Consider the following 18,339-nt stretch of genomic DNA (forward strand, 5'->3'; position numbering starts at 1 on the left):
CCTGGGACCCTCTCCTCCGTTCTAGGCTGCAAGCAGAGTTTACTCTGTAAACCAAAACTTAGGTCACGTGGCCTGTAGGAGTATATGAATCCCTCCAGGTGGGAAGCTTGGTTGAAATTTCCACAATATTTTGACTTAGGGAGATGGGAAAGTGGCAGAACACTGGAGAGCGTGGGGCTGCCTTGTGCTCCATGCCAGGCCCAGGGCTGCCTTGTGGGCAGGTGCCCCGTTTGAGGCTGGGCCTTGCAGACCGGCAGTCAGAGCTGAGGCGGGGGTGGGGGGCACCCAGGCTCACACCGCACAGGCTGGGATCCGATGCCAAAGCCAGGGTTCTCAGTCTGGCTCCTTCCCCGCCCTTTGCATTTCTTCCGGTGGGCGGACTCAGTGGGAAGACGTAAAAGCTAATTTTCAATCCTGAGCCGGCTGTTTGCTGGTGAAATGACCTCGCCTATACATCTTGGTGAGCTTCCGTTTCCACACGGGTGAGGAACCACTGCGGGGGTTACCAAGAAAATTAACTGCACATGAAACTCAGCACGAACCCCGGCGCCTGGCCCAGGGTGCTCCAGGAGCGTTGCTTCTCATTTCCACTTGAAATATGCCAACAGCTAGAAACATGCTTGAAAAATTCAAACTCCTTGAACAAATAAGCCTTATCCCTCTGAAAAGAGCAGTGTGTGTAATGACACGCATTAAATGTGTTTTATTGACCAGTTAATCATGGTGGTTAAACACTAGCCTAAGGCTGAAAGTCAAATAAGTAGGTACTAAGACAGGTAGAAAGAAAGGAATCATATTCATTGCTAAGCTCAGGAAACTAAATGCAGGGACACACGCTGGGGTGGAGATAGATGGTGGGGACAGGGCCCATGGGAAGCCCTTGGACATTGGCCCAAGATGGTGAAACTCAAGCCTTGCTTTTCCCCAAGAAAAGACTCAAAGAGGGTGTGTGTGTGTGTGTGTGTGTGTGTGTGTGTGTGTGTGTGTGTATTTGTGACTGGGTCTCTGGCACAGGTGACCCAGGATCCCTGGGCACAGCCCTGAAGAGAACCAGCTCATTCTCTGACGTGGTCTGTGTCTGTGTGCGGGGAACCCTAGGCCAGGGCAGTGCTGTATGGCCACTTGACATGGCTGAAGGCCAAGGTGAGTGGGCTGACCTGGAAATGACCCTGCTTGGCAAGGGGGTGGGCCCCACTGGTCGAGGCTGGGCTACTCCCACCCCGTCTCTGGAGACAGATTAAGCAGGGACAAGAGCCTTCCTAAGTTCCTCGCTCCTCTGGCGGTCAATGTCTTCCATTTCCCGTAGCTTCTGCAAAGGGCAGGAGGGGAAGCTGGGTATCGGGAGGAACGCCGGGAGCCCGCAGAGATAGGAGGCTACCGCTGGACTCCCCAAACCGCAACCTCGCTGACCCTCCATTTCATACTCCACCTCGTGGTGGCTGCGTCCCCTCCCACTGGCCTGTTGCTCTCCTACCTGGGAGATTTCAGCAAGGATGATCCCCCGGTACTGTCTGCCCTGCCCCAGGGCCTCCATGTCAGCCAGGAACTCTTTCCTCTCCTGAATTTCCTTGACCACTGGACAGGGAGAAGGACTGTCATCGCACAGGGCAATAGGGGCTCATCAGGCTCCTGGGAGGGCTGGTGGGGACAGGGGTCACCTCTCGGGGAGAGGAAGCAGTTCTGTGGTCAGGCACCGTTTCTCGCTAGTTGGCCCCGCCCCCGGTTCTGGCCCCGCCCCACGCCCCTCCCCAGCATAAGTGGGCTATTGGTGGCTTACGCTCTTCAAACCGGTCCAGCTCTGGGGCTGGGTCCTTTTGTTGCTTTATAGGAGGGGGCTTTCTTTTCCGTTCCCCTTTGTCCTTCCCTGTGGCAAAGATATTTTGGAGTCTCTGCTTTTCCTTCTCCAGATCTCCTGTAAGGCCCAGGAAAAGCCTTCTTAAGGCGTGACGGGCACCCCCATTCATGGACAGTGTTCCCCAGCAGGCATGCTCACTCCAAGGCGCGGGGTGACATGTAGCGGGCTTCTGCCATCCCGGCACCTCCTCCCCAGGGTGCTCCTGAGCCCGTTGTGTCAAGACGGGCAGCAACAGGGGTTGAAAGCACCAAGAAGAGACCTTTGTCAAAAGCCACTCGCTGCTTTGACACAGAGCAAGGCTAAGAAAGCTCAGTGGCCGCCATGTAGCAACCCGTGTGTTGGGGCTGTGCGGAGTGTGGAGAGGTCTGAGCCAAGGGTCGTGTCGAGTGCCAAAGAGGACGCGGGTGAACGACTCCCTGAGGTAGGCTGGGGGCAGAAAGCTCTGGATTCGAGGCACTGTGCAGGCTTGAGCAGTGGTCGTGAGGTCTGACAGTCAGCCATTCATCAGAGTGGCCGAATCCAGTTGATTGTAAAAGAGCATTCTGGGAAAATTTTGAAAAAGGACAACCTAACTTGTTTCCCTGGCACCCCAACACCCCCCAGCTAACGTGCCAAGGCTCAAGAGCATCGGTATAAACTGGGGGAATTTGATTAGACAGGTGCTCACTTGCCCTGTGGGCTGGTCACCTCCCCGTGCCCCTCACCCCCTTGTGGACGGACAGAGAAGAGGGGGTCTAGTCAAGGCCCTCCTACTCACGGGTGGCTCGAGGCTTGAACTGCTCGCGGCTGTAGGCCCCATTGGCCTGGCACAGGCTGGCAGGCCGGAGGTGGGCCCGGGCCTCCAGGATGGGAGGCAGGCAGAGGGCCGGAGCCGGCTGCTGGGTGGGCAGCCGCCTCTGGCTGCATGTGGGGCTGCAGTGCAGGGGCAGAGTGTCTCCTCCTGGGAAAGAAAGGTGGGGGTGCGGGGACCGGCTGGCTTTTTATTTCAGTTTATAACAGTGGTGCCTGCCTGTTACAACAAGGCTAACAGTACAGAAGGGCCTTCCCTTCCAACGCCCCCCCCCCCCCAAATGAGCCGTGGTAACAATTTGGTGGCCTCAGTCCATTCTTTTTGATGCCTATATCAACATGTTCAAAGATACGTGTGCATATGTGAGATTCGTTTTTCAAACAGTGGACCATACTGTGTTACATCTAGTAATAGACTCTTAACCATTCATCCTATCTTTCCAGATCAATTCATTTATATATAACTCATTTTTTTACGCTGTGTACTGGTCCTTACAATGGCTACATTATATATTTAACTACTCTCTCAGTTCCAGAAATTCAGGCTGTTTTTGTTATTTTTTTACTACTTCAAATAATGCTACAGTAAACATTCCTGTACATCAAGCCTTCGTACTGGTGCTTTTATTTCTGTAGGTAGATTCCTAACACCTGCTTGGCCCTGGGTAAGGAGGGCTGCTTTGGGTGGTAATAGATTCCTTCCTACTCTCCATCCCCACTGCCTCTGCTGGACCTGGGGCTCCCCCACCAGGCCAGCCACGTGTGCGGCCTCCTATCCGGTTGACTGGCCCCTCCCCTCAGTCTCCCTAAAGCCCAGCTCAGAGCAGGCCCCGCCCCCTGCTTGGATCTGGCCCCTGTCTACCTGTTCCTCCTTCTCAGCCTTCTTCTCTCATCCTCCCAGCAAACACCTAATGAGCACCTACTCTGTGCCAGGCCGAGCACATGGAGGGGAAGTAGTGAGAGAGACAAAGTCCTGCCTTGGCAGCGCCAGCACGTGGGGCTGTGGAAGAGGGAAAATGCCCGCATGTAGAATGTGAGGTGACGGAGCACAGAGTTTGTCACAGCAGGGTTTACAATTTAAATCGTGAAGAGGGTAACATTTGAGAAAAGGCCCAACGGTGGTGAGGGGCCAGCGTCGCAGATGCTTCAAGGAAGAGCATCTGAGGCTTAGGGAACGGCTAGAGCAAAGGCCCCGAGGTGGGAATGCTCCTGGAGTGTTCGGGAACAGCTAAGAGGCTAGGGTGCAGGGAAAAGAGCGAGCAAGGGGGTGTAGTGGGCGTAGAGGTCAGAGGTCATGGAAGACAAGGAGTACAGGGCCTCATAGGCCTCTGGAAAGATGGGCTCTTACTTTGTGTGAGGTTGGAAGCCACTGGAGGGCTTTGAGCAGAGGAGTGATCGGACCCCCTTGGCTGCTGTTGCAAATGCAGTGTTGCGGCCCAAGGGCAGAGGCGGTCCGAGTTGGGTATGGCTGGAAGGTCAAGCAATGGGCTAGCTGATGGGTCAGCTGTGGGGTCTGGGAGGTGAGGAGCCATGACCGAGGTGCCTGCCCTGAGGAACTGGAAGGATGGAGCTGCCAGTATTTCCCATTGACCCCTCCTCACGCCCTCTACCTGCAGCCACGGCTTTGTGCATCTCTCGTTTCTAGAGAGATGCTGTGCTTCCCAGAATGTCCCTCCTGCTCCCTCCACTCCCTGTCCCCGCCTGTCCAGTGCCAATGCTCCCTGTTCCTTTGGCCCATTCTCAGCAAATAATTATGGCCTCAGTAGTTCTGGGAGTTCAGGGGAAGGAGAGAAATTTGTGGCTTGCAATAGAATTTGAACTAAAGCTCAAAACAACAGTAGGACTTGGTTAAGAGGAGATTCTAGAAGAAAGCAGACTCTACACCAATGCTTGGAGGCAATTTAAAAAAATAAAATAAAACTTCTGCCCTGGCTGGTGTGGCTCAGTGGATTGAGTCCCGGCCTGCAAACTAAGCCAGTTCGATTCCCAGTCAGGGCACATGCCTGGATTGCAGGTCCCCAGTAGGGGGCGTGTGAGAGGCAACCACACTGATGTTTCTCTCCCTCTCTTTCTCCCCCTCCCTTCCACTCTCTCTAAAAATAAATAAATAAAATCTTAAAAAAACAAAACCAGAAAAACTTCCAAAGGGAAAAACACTTCCAGGTGTTTTGTGTTGGCCTCACCACCAATGTGATTAGTCCTTCAATAAATAGCACCTAGGTGCTGGGACTATGATGGTGAACAAGACAGACGTAATCTGTGGTCTCCTGGTCTTTACTTCTCGTGGAATATCTGGGATAGTCTCTCTGTAATCGTGCTACAGGCGACACCAGTTTATTAGTATACTGCTGAGTGTAGAGACTGAGTTGTGATTCAGATGTGTTATGGCACTAGGCTCTGGCAGCCTGCGCTGTCCTTGTCCACAGTAAGGAAGGATATCTGACCCCTGACCTGGCCTGAGGGAGCCTCCCCCTGCCAGCCAGAGCTGAAGAGGCACTGCCACATGTGTGTCTCTGACTCCCTTCCCTGTGCTTCTGGGGCTGATCAGATGCCCTGCTGACAGAAGGTCGTAGCTTTCAACAGAGTCAAGTAAAACTGGGCAGGCTTGCTCTGCTGCTCTCCCTCTTAAAGGCCGCTTTACAGGTCTCTGTTCTGAGCCACTAAATGTGGATTCGGTTAAACCTCAGAGACTGAGGTTGCTTTCGAGATGGTTGTGCCCATGTATGGCCACTTTTTTGTTTTCCTTAAAAATAAATAATACAATGTGTGGTCAGAAGTGAGCTGTGGAAAAGCGTTGCATAGGCTTCCTAAGTTGCAATTCTGCCCATTTTCTTGTTTCTGGTAGCTAAGCTATGAACGAATAAAACAGCAGGACACATGTACGGTCCTCTCCTCTGGAGAGCTCAAACAGTACGTGTGTTAACAGGAAGGGACAGATTGCAGACATGACAGTTTGGGGATGATCTTGGCCGGGCAGGAAGTTTTGACGGCTCTGTGATTTCCTGGGAAGGTTGGCTACGCAGGAGGCTTGTGGTTGTGCCAGGACCCATGTCCGGGGGAAATAACGAAGACCCCTCAAGGTCAACTCCCCAGGGGCAAGATAAAAAAATATTATGCTATACTATTCTGATCTTTTCATATGATGCCCTCTGCTCCCTGATATGGAGGAGTATTAAAAACACGGCCCCACTCCCTCCACGCAGGAAGCCTCTGTGGACCGGCGCTTACTCTGCATGGTGTCCATGATGTGGCGCTGTTGGAACTGAGTCAGCTTGGACTCCTTCATCATCACTGCAAGACAAAGCGCCTCAGTGAGGCCTCCTGGGCCGCAGGCTGGAGCCTCCATCTTACCCCACTGAAATTTCAAGTTCTGTCACCTCCTTCCACCATTCTGTGTGCAAGCCCTCCCTCCCTTCCTCCCCGGCTCCATTTTTGTCTGTAACACTCATCCCCATCTGAGAGTCCATGGATTTTATTCATATATTATTTGTTACCCTCCTACTAAAATATTAGCTCCATGAGGGAACAATTTTTTTTTTTTTTTTTTTTTTTTTTGCTGTGTTGGCCTTTTTTATGCCGTACCCTCAGCACCTAGCTCAATGTCTAAAGCACATAGTGGGCTTTAAAATTTTTTTCATTGAGTGAATGAATGAATGAAAGAAGCATCCGTTAAGCACGTGTCAGATGCTGGAGCTACAATAGGGAGGGAAAGCAGGAACAGCCCTGCCCTGGTGAAATTCACAGGCCAGGAGGGTAGATAAATACTGACCCAATGGGACACACTAGATATCTGATTGCAGGTTATGCTCAGCCCAGTGGAGAACAAGGTAATATTTGGTAGTGCGAAGACAAATCACAGTTGTTTCCGCGGTGGTGGTGGGTGGGGAGGATATAAGGCTTCCTAGGAGGGAATTGAAAATGTGCCCTAAGGGAGGCACAGGAGTTATTGCCCCTAAAATTCTTAGTTCTTTGACTTTCGGCCACTTGCAAGTTGCAGGACCGGAACCTTTCTGAGCCCAAGGCTTCTCATTCATAAAATGAAAATAGCAATTGCTAAGCCACAGGTCACGTGGGGGAGGCCTGAGTTTCAGAGGGTAACTGTTCCCATGGCTCTTCCCCCGCCCTTTCAGCGCACTGACCTCTGAGGAGCTCACAGGTCTCAGGGGTGTAAGTGGCCTGCTTGGGGCAGCGCCGGAATCCCGTTCCTTTGGCCACTGCCTCCACCCTCTCCGGTGAAGCCATGGGAGGGCTCTGAGGAGGGAAAAAACGCAATGACACATCCGGTCTCACAGGTTCAATCTCTACTCCCGCACCAGACCCCCAACACCAGCAAAGTCTGGGAGCGACATTGCTTGTCACTATCACGACAGTGTCGGATCCTTCCACTCCAAACAGATACACAGGCAGATAGATACACTCACGAACTGAGACCTCATCTTGACCCGGTGCCTGTGGCAGGGAAGGCCCTAGGAAGGGGACCTTAAGATAGCCGTGGTCACGACACGTGCCCGTTGGGTATTACGCCCAAATTGAAACCTCACCCTAAAGTAAGACCCCGGCTGGGTGGGTCCCCCTACAGAGAGCGGCGGCTGGTCTCGGTAGACCGTATCTAAGATTCTGCCGCCGCTACGCGCTGGGGCCGGCGGCGGGACGCTCTGGCTACCATGGTAACAAGCGCTTGCTCCTTGGCGCATGCGCACACCCACAGCGCTGGCCGGCCTCCTGGAAGTGACTCCTTCCGGGTCTTGGCGCAGGCGTAGCGTGTACGCGAGCAGCTGCGGGAAGCCGAGGCTGTTCGCGGGTTTCCGCGTAGGTCTGGACCGCGGAGCCGGATCTCTGCGACGCGGGCGTGATGTCAGACAACGAGGACAAGTGAGTGCAGATAAAGTGGCCTTTGCAGATTCTCGGAAGAGGCGAGTGAAGCGGGAGCCTGGGTCGAAGGCGGCTGAGGACCCAGACGTCTAGGGGATTAGGGCTGCCGAAGGAGCCCTCAGACCTGGAGCAGGGAAGGGCGGGGGTGGGCGGGGGAACGGGGGTGCAAAAGCGTAGCTAGGGGCTGCGCACAGAAGGGCTAGGTGTCTTCCAGCGAACGTCCACTGAGCCGGGCCCTGGGTCTTGTTTTGGGAATATTGAGGTGTGTTAGGCGTAGTCCCACGTGCTCCCTTTCCAGAAGAGGGACCGGCGCATCAACAGGTTAAGACAGCATCGTGTGAGGTCAGGCAGTAGAAGCATGTAGTACAGGAGGCCCTCGAATAACGTCGTTTATTTCCAACGTTGATGAGATGGTGTAGGAACTTAACGCCGGTTTATATCAATCAGCCTATGGTACAATGGACTTCATCATGCACTGTTTTACTTAACGTCTCAGAGCCTATCTGCGATGTTAAGTGAGGACTTTCTGTGTAGAAGTGCTTTCTGAAGAGGGCCTAGTGAGACTTCAAGGTGAGAAAGGCCTGGAAGGGTTGTGGTCGCCTGGGCGAGAGAAGGTAGTGGCTTGTACTAGGGGGGTAGTCGTAGAGGTGGTGAGCAGTGGTTTTGAATTCTGGATTTATTTGGAAGCTAAGGCCAAAATTATCTTCTGATGCATGGGGTCCAAGGAGAGGTCTGTTCTGAAAATAAAAATCGGGATATGGTCAGCATAAGCATATTGGACAAAACTAAGAAACAGGTGAGATCATCGGGGGGTGTCAGTCGAGAAGAGGAGGTGGCTGAGGGTTAGAGCATTCCAACAGCAGTGCTTGGCCAAGGGGACCGAGAGGGAGCAGCAGTGGGGTGGGGAGACGGCAAGGGAGCGAGGCATCCTTACAGTCAAGTGAGGAGAGTGTGTTGAGGGAGAGTGAGTGGTCTCGTTTGCCAGCTGATAGATCAAGCTAAATGAGAACAAGAACAGTTTACTGGATTGATTTATTTTTGTTAAGTTTATTGGGGTGACTTTGGTTAAGAGGATCGTGTAAGTTTCAGGTGTACATTTCTATTATACACGATCTATATATTGCACTGTGTGCCCACCACCCAAAGTCAAACCGTCTTCCGTCACCATATATTAGGTCCCCTGCACCCCCCCATGGAAAATATTAACACACTCGAAAGAAGGAGTGCTTTTGATGAAGCAAAATTATGACAGAATGGGAAGAGTGGGAGCTGTGACGTCGGACAATTCTTCCATGAATTTTGCTCCCAATGGGAGCATGAAAGCAGGGCTCTGTGGGGAGAGAATGGAGAAATTTTGTTTTTTAAGGTCGTGAGGTAATAATACATGTTTATATGCAAATGGGAATGGTCCAGTAGAGAGAGAAAAGAAACAGTGATGACGAAGGAGTCCTAGCAAATTCGGGGGCCAGTGGGGGTAAGTTTGAAGGAGTAAAGTGAAGCACAAGTTTGAGTCACTGATTAAGTACATATTTATTGAGCACCTCCTAAATATCGGATGAGACACTCCCTTGCCCTTTTAGATTCTCGTAAGTGATGCTCTAACTAACTGGCCTGTTCTCATACAGTTTTGATGGCGACGACTTTGATGACGTGGAGGAGGATGAAGGACTAGATGACTTGGAGAACGCTGAGGAGGTCAGTAGTTAGCCCTGGGCTCCCCACCCTGCAGCCCAGGCTGCCAGATAACCAGGCCGGTGACAGTTCCCCAAGTGCACCTGCCTCCTGTTTGCGGTCAGAGCTCCTGCCACGAGCACCCCCAGTCAGAGTGAACTGAGTTCAGTCGGGCACTGGAGACGCCCTGCAGGGTGGGCCCGAAGGCTTTTGTCCACTTGGTCACAGCCCATGGCTTCTGGGACAGTTAGTTCACTGATGGGTGAAGTGTCACCTTCATTCATTCAACAAATGTGTTGAATGTTTATTATGTGCCAGGTGTTTTGCTGGGTGGGGCTGCACGGGGACAAGGGGGATAGTGACCTGGGATAAAGCTGGAGAGGTAAGGGCCCACATCAAGCAGGTTTCATAGCCAAAAGGTAGTGGACGCCACTGACAGATTTTGAGCTCAGGCATGGCATGTTCCCATTTGCATTTTATTTTAATTTTTTTTAAAGATTTTTATTTTTATTTTCAGAGAGAACGGAAGGGAGGGAGAAAGAGAAGGATAGAAATATTGATGTGCAAGAGAAACATAGATTGGTTGCCTCTTGCACGTGCCCAGCTGGGACCTGGCCTGCAACCTAGGAGTGTGCCCTGACCGGGACTCGAACCAGCGGTCTTTCAGTTTGCTGACCGGTATTCAGTTCACTGGGCCACACCAGCCAGGGCCTAGTTTGCATTTTAGAAAGGGCATTCTGGTCTCAGAGTAAAGATCACATTGGGGAGGAACAAGAGTGAAAGAGAGAGACCAACTAGGGAACGCTCATAGGCCCCCAGGGGAGAGACCTGCCACTTGGACTTGAGCACGGCCAGTCTCAGTGATGAGAGAACAGATGAGAGAAATACTCTGGTGGGTTGGCTACGGGGAGGAGAAGGTGGGCGGTGACAAGGGTGGCTCCTGGCTTTCTGGCTTGAGTAACTAACTAGGAGGATGGGTTGCCAGCTTCATGAGTGAAATGGGCCTTTCTCTCTTGTGTGACTGATGGAGGAGGAAGTGCTTATGTCTCCTAGAGAGCGGTTCCTTGATTTTTTTAGGCTAGGAAGCCAAAGCCTCTCTTTGATTTTCTCTCTGCATATCTCTCAGGTACCCATTCACTGTGTCAGAAACAACTTCTCCATCCTTCTGGTCCCCTTTTCTACATCCCTGGTGCCCAGCCTGGTTTAGATCTTTAATGCTTTTCACCAGCGTCACTGCAGAAGTTGTGTCCCTGGCTTTCCTGCCATCAGTCTGCCCTGCTCACCTTTCTGCTGCCAGCGCCATCTTTCTTACCTGCCGACATGATTGATTACTAGTGGCCTTCCTAAAAATGGTCTCTTTGTCTCTGGCCTTGGCCCTACAGAGCATCCGGAGTGGTCATTTTAAATGTTAAGTCAATATTAAGTGTTAAATGTTAAGTGTCTGCCTTCTGCTCAGAGTCTTCATCTGGTGGCTTCCCATCTCATTCAGAGTAAACACCATAAAGATGTACAAAGTTCTCCAGGACCTGGCCACTTGCTCCCTCTGCGACCTTATCTCCTCTTGCTGCCCCTGCCATGCCAGGCAGATTCCTACTTAGGCTCTAGTCGTGCCCTTCCCTCTTCCAGGAGCACCGTTCCCTAAGACACCCACGTGACCTGCTTCCCGCCTCCTTCAGGCCTTTGTCCGAGTCACCTCCGTGCGGCCTTCTGTGACCTTTCTGTTTAAAACTGCAGCGTTCTCCCGCCCCTCCCACACCGCTGCCCTGGCACTTCCTGTCTTTTTTCTCTGTTACCATACTACACATTTTCCTTACTAGTTTTATTGTTTCTCTCTTCTCATTATAATATAAGCTCTGTGGGGGAAGAATTTTTATATCTTACTGCTGTGCACTACCTGATACGTAGTAAGCACTCCAAAAATATTTTTTGACTTAACTCTTTCTTTTTATTTTGAGAACACATTTACTAAAGCTGAGGACAGTGAAACAAGGAAGGGCTTAGGGTAGAAGAGGAAACAGGAGAGAGCCCATGCGGTGCTCTGCTTTGCTCCCCAGAAAAGTTACAGGAAAGCAGCGGGCCAGAGCGGGGCTGCTGACGACGGAGAAAAGGGGCCTTGGACAGGTTCAGGGGACGAGCTGCCAGTGCCCACTGCTCCCCTGGTTGCAAGGCTCACGGGGACCTTCAGAGTTTAGGAGGGGAAAGTACAGACGCACACCTGAGGGGGAAGAAGGGTATACATGTGCTCCAGAGAGAGCTCACCAACCTGATTCTTTATGATAGAATTGATTCTCATGCCCACGACCCTACGTGCACCTCTGCTCTAATTAGGCCCCACCATTAGGTATCTAAACCCCGCACATTCTCTCCATCCCCTGTCCTTCGGACATGCAATCCAACCAGCCTGGAATGCCCTTCCCTTCCTCGTTGGCTTGGAAGCTCCTGCTCCTTCTAGATGAGCTCAAGTCTCATCTCCGGACTGTCCTCACCCGCTGCATGAGTTGGGTGTCCCCCATCTTCTTGTTAACTTTCTTGCATGCTTGCATATCTTCAAAGCACCTATTTTGTTTATTTTTGTCTCCTCCCAGACCATGAATTCTTTGAGAGCAGAAACTTAGCTTTTATGATATCCGGCATATGACAGATGCTTAATCAGTAATTGTTAAATACATGGAGAGAGAGAGATATATATATGAAAAAAATATTTGGTATGTTTCTGCCTTCGCTCTGCCCTTCTGGCCACTTGACCCGTGGACTCAGTTACCCTACCTGAGGATGGGACGCTTGTCCCTCGCTTCCTGCCTAGGGCGCTGTGTTGTCTGTGCTCCCGGACTCCTCGCGGGGGGCCAGCGTTCCCCTCTGCCGCTCTCTCTGGATGAGGCAGCTGGCTTTGGAGTCCGCTCATGATTCTTTTCTTTTACCAGGTCCGAGACTTTGGCCAAGTCAGCCAACTCTCCAAGCCTCTAAAGTGGCCCTGTAATCCCTACCTCATCAGGTGGTCGTGCGGGTTGAATAAGCTGTCAGTAAGGCAGTTGCAAGGTCGCTGGCACGTAATAAGCAGTAGTGGTAGTGGTAGTGGTGGTTATAACTATCGTCACCCTCCCCTTCCCTTCACTAACGTGACCCCTGAGATGTCCTCTCTTCTGCCTTGGTGTCCAGGAGGGCCAGGAGAATGTCGAGATCCTCCCCTCCGGAGAGCGACCGCAGGCCAACCAGAAGCGCATCACCACGCCGTACATGACCAAGTACGAGCGAGCCCGTGTGCTGGGCACCCGCGCCCTGCAGATCGCGTGAGTGTGGCCCCCTGCTGTCCTTTCCACCTGCCGGGCCGCCTGAGCCTCCAGGTTATCGACGTGGCCCCGCATGGCACCTAAAAGCAGCCTGCCTGCTCTCACCAGGAGGCAGGGGGGTTCCGTTCCTGTGTGCCAGGCACTGGGCTGGACCTTGGCCCTTGGGGAGTCTGTGACCCAATAGGAGAGAGAGGACAAGAACATCTAAGAAGTCAAACAACAGTATAGTAGACGAATGACAATAAAAATACAGACCTCGATGATTACCCCTGAGATTAGTGAAGGACAAAAAGGCCCATGCATTTAGAGAGCCCGAGGCCATCGTGGGTGAGTTGATTCAGGGAGCTGTGTCAGCGCCTTCGGGCTGGTGGCTCCTGATTGGAGGTTGACCGCGGCCAGCTCAGAGGAGCGGGAGAGCCCCCACGTAGAGGCCGTGCTAGAGATGTGAAAACACAGAACCACGGTGGCCGTCTGGGGATTTGAAATTAGCAACCTTGCCTTTCTCTTCCAAGCTGGGAACCAGTTGAAGAATAACAAGATTCAAGAGATAGCCAATGGGTAGGCAGAGACCAGGCTTTCCAGTGAGCGCAAGTTCAGGCCGTGCAGGCATCCAGCGGCTGTGTCTGCAGGGCGAGCCTGCCTTCTGAGGTCACGGCCTTGTGAAAGCCTCTGTGGTGGCCTTGAGGAAGCAGGGGCTTTCAAAACAGCTAGGCCACAGATGGTGGCTTTCCCCCCAGGTTCCCAGGTCAGGTGAGCTACTCCTTCATCCTGGGGAGAGGGAGTTGGTGACAGAAGGCCTCCGAGGGAAAGCACTGCGAAACGCAATGCCAGGCCGAGGAAGGGAGCCCTCCCCAGAGTTCTCACAGGCTGGGGCAGGAAGTGGCGGGCATCTGGAAGCTGGGTTGCTTCAAGCAGGGAGCAGAAAATGGGCCAGACAGAAAGCCGGGGCCGGCCTTGTGGAGCCGGGGGTGCTGGCGGAGGAGTGGTGCTGAATCTGTGCATCCGCCTGCCTCGGCATTGGACTTGATCTCCTCCAGTCCTCGGGGTGGAGCTGACCACCGTGTCCGCCTCGGTGAAAGATTTGACCATTGGGCACCTCGTTCCCCATTCGCTCTGCAGCAGGAGCCCTCTCTCCTGCCCGGTTGCATTCTTTGCTTGTCTGGGACAAACTGCAGCCGCTTTCCGGATGTTAATTTTTGTATCCCTGGAATCCCGATCCTCAAGGCCTACACCAGCAATTACAGTAGCTACTAGCTACATGTGGCCATTTAAATTTAAATTAAGTTAAAAGTTCAGCTGTTCGGTCTCAGTAGCCACATTTCATGTGCTCAGTAGTGACCTGTGGCTGTGCTTCCATAATGGCTAGTGCAGGTGGCAGGTGATTACGTTGTAGCAGAGCGTTTTTACTGGTGCTCTTATGCTCATCTCTGCTGAAAATGACCCGGCAAGAAGAGTGATTCCTAAATTATTTTTCAAACACGCAGACTGATTGTGTGCAAGTTAAAGCCTCTCAGCATTGAATAAGGTTCTGTGCTTGTATGTGTGGGGGATGTGAAGACAGTGAGACACAATCTCCCTGTTCTCCAGGTGTTTGTAGCCTAGTGGGCAGCCGGATCCCTTCCCAAGTACCCAGAGCCCAAGGCAGCGGCTGTGGCACTTTTTGAGACACGGGGAAGGTAGTGATTGCGGGGCAGCCTGGAAGAGCCTCAGGAAGAGGTTAGAATGCACGTGGGCCCAGGAGAAGGGAGGTGGCTTTAAGGTATCCCTGAGGGACCACAGACAGCAGGAGGAAAGGTCCGGGTGGAGGCAGGCAAGTGTGGCTTGTGGAGGGGGATGGCGAGTGGCTTGGGGCACAAGACTGGAAAAGATGTCCCTGGTGCCATGAGTGACAAGTTCAGGAGATTGTACATTTGCTGGGCAGGGTGCAACACTTAAAAAGTGTGGAGGCAGACATTCAGGACACTACAGAGTCCCGGCGACCAGTTTTTCTGTTTTTCTTTTTTTCTGGAGCAAGGCATCGTCCCACTTAGTTGGGTCTGCAGTCCTTCCGTTTAAGGAGTAGGACTCTGGCAGTTCCTTGCCTGCTGTGTGCAGTAGACAGCCAGGGCTGTAGCTCACCCCTAGCACTAGGCATGAGCCTTGTTTTGGTGCCAAATAAACATTTCATGCATAGTTTGGATGGTCTCACTCCTTTCATTAGCACCACCTAGCGGCTGATGTGTGTCACAGCCGCTTCCTAAGGACGGCGGAGGCTCTGGTGCAGATTACCCCAGGGCAGACCCTTACACCCCGCACAATGCCTACCCGCAGTGGGGCTGGATGGAGGAATGCTTTTGATTATTCGTGTCTGGAAAGAAAGAAGGCTGTGCAGACAAGGAAAGGCATTTTTGCCACATTATTTAAACATTTAATACTTATTGAGAGAGGATACAGGGAAAGTTAAACACTTGCGCTCTGCCCTGGAGACATTTTTAGGCTTTTGTGAGTAATAGTGAGATCTGTCCTGAAAAAGTCCAGCCATTGTTACTATTACGAAAACAGTTTGTGCAACATCATTGTAACCGGGCTGCCAAGGCAAGTGGACTGGAATGCGCATATGTGAACAATGATGACTCCATTGTACTAGTTAGTAGGGGCGGTAGACGCTGTTGAGTGAGCATGTGCCCTGTGTGGCCGTCCCATTCAACATGACTGAGCGAGTAGAGCAACGAATCTGCGTCAGATTTTGTGTTAAGCTTGAACATTCCTCTGCGGAAACTATTCGGATGATTCAGAAGGCCGCGGCTATGGGCAACTGGTGACTGGCAGCTTCATGACCGTCTGACAACACGCCCACTCATGCATCACGTCTTGTGCAGAGTCTTTTGGAGACACATCAAATCCCCCAAGTGACTCAGCCTCCCTACAGACCAGGTTTGGTGCCCTGCGACTTCCAGCTTTTACCAAAAGTAGCATCACCTTTGAAAGGGAAGAGATTTCAGACTGTTGCTGAGATTCAGGACAACACAGCGGGGCAGCTGGTGGAGCCTGGGAGAACTGCGTGAGGCCCCAAGGTGCCTACCTTGAAGGGGGCTAGGTGTCATTATTTTATGTACAATGTTTCGTGTATCTTCTTCAAAAAATGTCTCTCTTTTTCATATTACATGGCTGGATACCCTCTGGGCAGACCTCATAAGTCAAAATACTTAGTAATACAATTAGCAAATTATTTGATGTCAACTGGTGGCTCGGACTGGCTGATTATCAGAGACCTTTGTGAATGCACGTTCTCAGGTCCCTTCACCAGATGGTCTTTTCGGAGGATCTGGAGAAAGGCCCTGGGATCTTGGGTTTTTAACACACGCTCCTGGTAATTCTGGTCATCAGGTTTGGGGTCCATTAGTGCAGAGCTGAGCTGGAGTCATCAAGGGCGGCTTCCTGGAGGAAGTGGGCCTGGAACTGGCACCCCACCTGTCTGGGTTCAGAGCCTCTGCCTAGAGTCAAGCGTTGTGCCGCCAGGTGCTCGTCCTGGCCTAACGTGGACCACTTCAGACAGGCGGTTAGAGCACAGTGAGACTGGGCTCAGAGAGGCGTGTGTGGACGAGCCAGGCACTGAGGATCCAGCCAGTGATCCCAGAGTAGAGGCACTTGGGTCTCCCCCAGGCCTGGAGGGAGAGGAAGAGCTTGAAAGAGGACACAGAAAGGTGACAGCAATGTCTGCCCCGGAAACCTTAGGAGCGTGGTGTGGTGGGAACGTGGGGTGAATACAGGCAGGTGGCATGTGAGGTGCTAGAAAGGTGAGCAGGCGCTGGCCTGGGTTCTGCCTACTGGCCGTGGGGCATCATGAAGGGGTAGTAAGCAGGGGAGCACCTGGCAGGGCCTGGAAGGGCAGGACTCGGACGGGGCGTTGCCTTGATAGACAGAGAAGGAGGATAGACCGAGAAGGAAGCGGGAGCTGCCCCGAGGCAGGGCCCGGGTTTGGTGGGTCCGAGCCGGCAGAAGGGGAGCCTCGCACGCTGACGTTTCTCTGCGCCGAGCGCTCCGCCACGGCCACAGGACGGCTCAGATGGCTGCCGAGGCCCTGGGCAGGTCCCCAGTGGGCAGCTGACAGGATGAGTGTGATCTTAAAGCTTAGTCTTGTCCCGTTCACAATGCCTTTTTTAAGTGTGTGGATCTTCAGTTTACAAATGGGAGGTGTTCCAGCACAGTAGGGAGGAGCACGCAGGATTCAAACCTTGCCTCTGCCACTCGCCGGCTGTGTGACCATGGGCAAGTTACTGACCTCTCTGTGTCTCACAAGTAAAACAGAAGTACCACTAGTACTCGCCCCGAATGAAGTAATCTGTGTGAGGAATGAAAAGTAGCACGTGGTGCGTAGTCTTTGCTTATTGGCCAGTGGTGTCCCAGCATCGTAGGCGAGGCAGGGCTTTTTGTCTTCATTTTCAAATGAGGATGCTCAGATCCGGAGAGAGATGCAGTGTCTTTGGAGGCAACATTTAAACCTGGTCTACTGGCTCCCACTCACGTACCGTCACTGCCAGTGCCCCTGAGCCACTGCTCCCCGCCCGCCACGCCTGTCTGCCTAGAAGGTAACGCTTCTAGGTGGGGACTGGGGTGCCTGTCCTGTTTGTGAAGTGAGCCCCGCCCCCTGCCCCCAACTTGCCACGGGCCTTCCTCCCTGCGTTGGCAGCCTCCCCACCACCCGCCCCTCTTCCTACAGGATGTGCGCCCCTGTGATGGTGGAGCTGGAGGGGGAGACGGATCCCTTGCTCATCGCCATGAAAGAGCTCAAGTAAGTCGCCCAGAGCCCTGGGAGGCACCCCCGGGTTCTCTGTTGCCCACCCCGACCCCCACGTCTCTGGCTGGGGAAGCGTGGTGCTTGTACTGTGGATCCTTGGCCTGCTCAGCAGGAAGGAGGGGGATGGAGTGGAGGGCGGGCGAAGGGGAGGGCGCTGATGAGACATGGGCCTCTCCTGGTTGTCAGAATTCCCTCTCCCCGCTGCCGTCCCTTCAGCCATGGGATGGCAGAGCCTACCCAGACCCACTGTTCCACTCAGGGATGCGTGGGCTTTCTTCTTATTGTAACTCCTTTCCTACAACTTACACTCTGCCTCAGGAGGGTGCCCCTAAGACTTCTCTTCCCTTGCATTCTGCTTGCAACCTGTCCCTCTTGCCACAGAGCTGGCGTCTCCAGCCCTCACGGACTTGTGCCTTCTCCCCTGCCACAGGGCCCGAAAGATCCCCATCATCATTCGGCGCTACCTGCCAGATGGGAGCTATGAAGACTGGGGGGTAGACGAGCTCATCATCACCGACTGAGCTGGAATCAGCTCCCCAACTGTGCCTCGTCCCCAGCTTCTAGTCTCACGTTCTTTATACATGTAAATAATAAACTATTCGACCTTTCCGTTCCCTCTGCCTCCGGCTGTCTGCTCTCCCCACGCGCTCCTGCCCTGCTCTGTGGAGGCTGCGCCCATCCCAGTGGCCTCGTGACTGTCAGCTCTTTAAGAAGCACCAGGGGCCCTTGCCCCCCATGGGTACCCCCAGTCCCTCCCTCCATCTCCCCGTTCGCCAGAGCGAAGGCTGCTACAGGGAGACACCTCAGCTGCCTTCCCAGCAGACAGACCAGCCTTTGTGCCCAGGGAGCGGGTTTCCATGGAAACCCCCAATTTCCTTTCCAGTGGGGACTGGCTGCAGGGGCTTCTCCCTTCTCAGGAGTATCACAGAGCAGGTCTCATCAAGCCACCCATTGTTTCCTAAGGACCTGCCTCGAGCCTCTTATCATGGGCTCGGATCCCCTTTCAGGAGCAGTGCCCCGGCAGGAAGCTGGGACGCAGCGATCTCCGCCCTCGCGAGCGGAGCCCTGCTGGGCGCGTCAGTGGGAGC

General features: G+C 53.1%; 2 protein-coding genes across 2 annotated transcripts; one reads left to right on the forward strand and one right to left on the reverse strand.

Annotated features, from left to right (window-relative positions):
• Positions 1-1,237: 1,237 nt before the first annotated feature.
• CUNH22orf23 (chromosome unknown C22orf23 homolog) lies at positions 1,238-7,228 on the reverse strand. Its single transcript, XM_054582527.1, has 7 exons — positions 7,186-7,228; positions 6,784-6,895; positions 5,873-5,935; positions 2,613-2,795; positions 1,778-1,912; positions 1,475-1,575; positions 1,238-1,309 (listed from the first exon to the last, which is right to left on the reverse strand). The coding sequence occupies exons 2-7, from the start codon at positions 6,884-6,886 to the stop codon at positions 1,238-1,240; spliced, it is 657 nt and encodes a 218-aa protein (XP_054438502.1). The 5' UTR covers positions 6,887-6,895; positions 7,186-7,228.
• A 165-nt stretch (positions 7,229-7,393) lies between these two features.
• On the forward strand, positions 7,394-17,861 carry POLR2F (RNA polymerase II, I and III subunit F). The gene is made up of 5 exons (XM_054582366.1): positions 7,394-7,516; positions 9,142-9,211; positions 12,344-12,474; positions 17,174-17,245; positions 17,682-17,861. Exons 1-5 carry the CDS (start codon positions 7,497-7,499, stop codon positions 17,770-17,772), a joined length of 384 nt encoding a protein of 127 aa, XP_054438341.1. The 5' UTR covers positions 7,394-7,496; the 3' UTR covers positions 17,773-17,861.
• The last annotated feature ends 478 nt before the right edge of the window (positions 17,862-18,339 follow it).

Source organism: Pteronotus mesoamericanus, unplaced genomic scaffold (genome assembly GCF_021234165.1).
Source record: "Pteronotus mesoamericanus isolate MK-2021 breed Mesoamerican mustached bat unplaced genomic scaffold, CSHL_Meso_final contig_702, whole genome shotgun sequence".
Classification (NCBI taxonomy): Eukaryota; Metazoa; Chordata; class Mammalia; order Chiroptera; family Mormoopidae; genus Pteronotus; species Pteronotus mesoamericanus.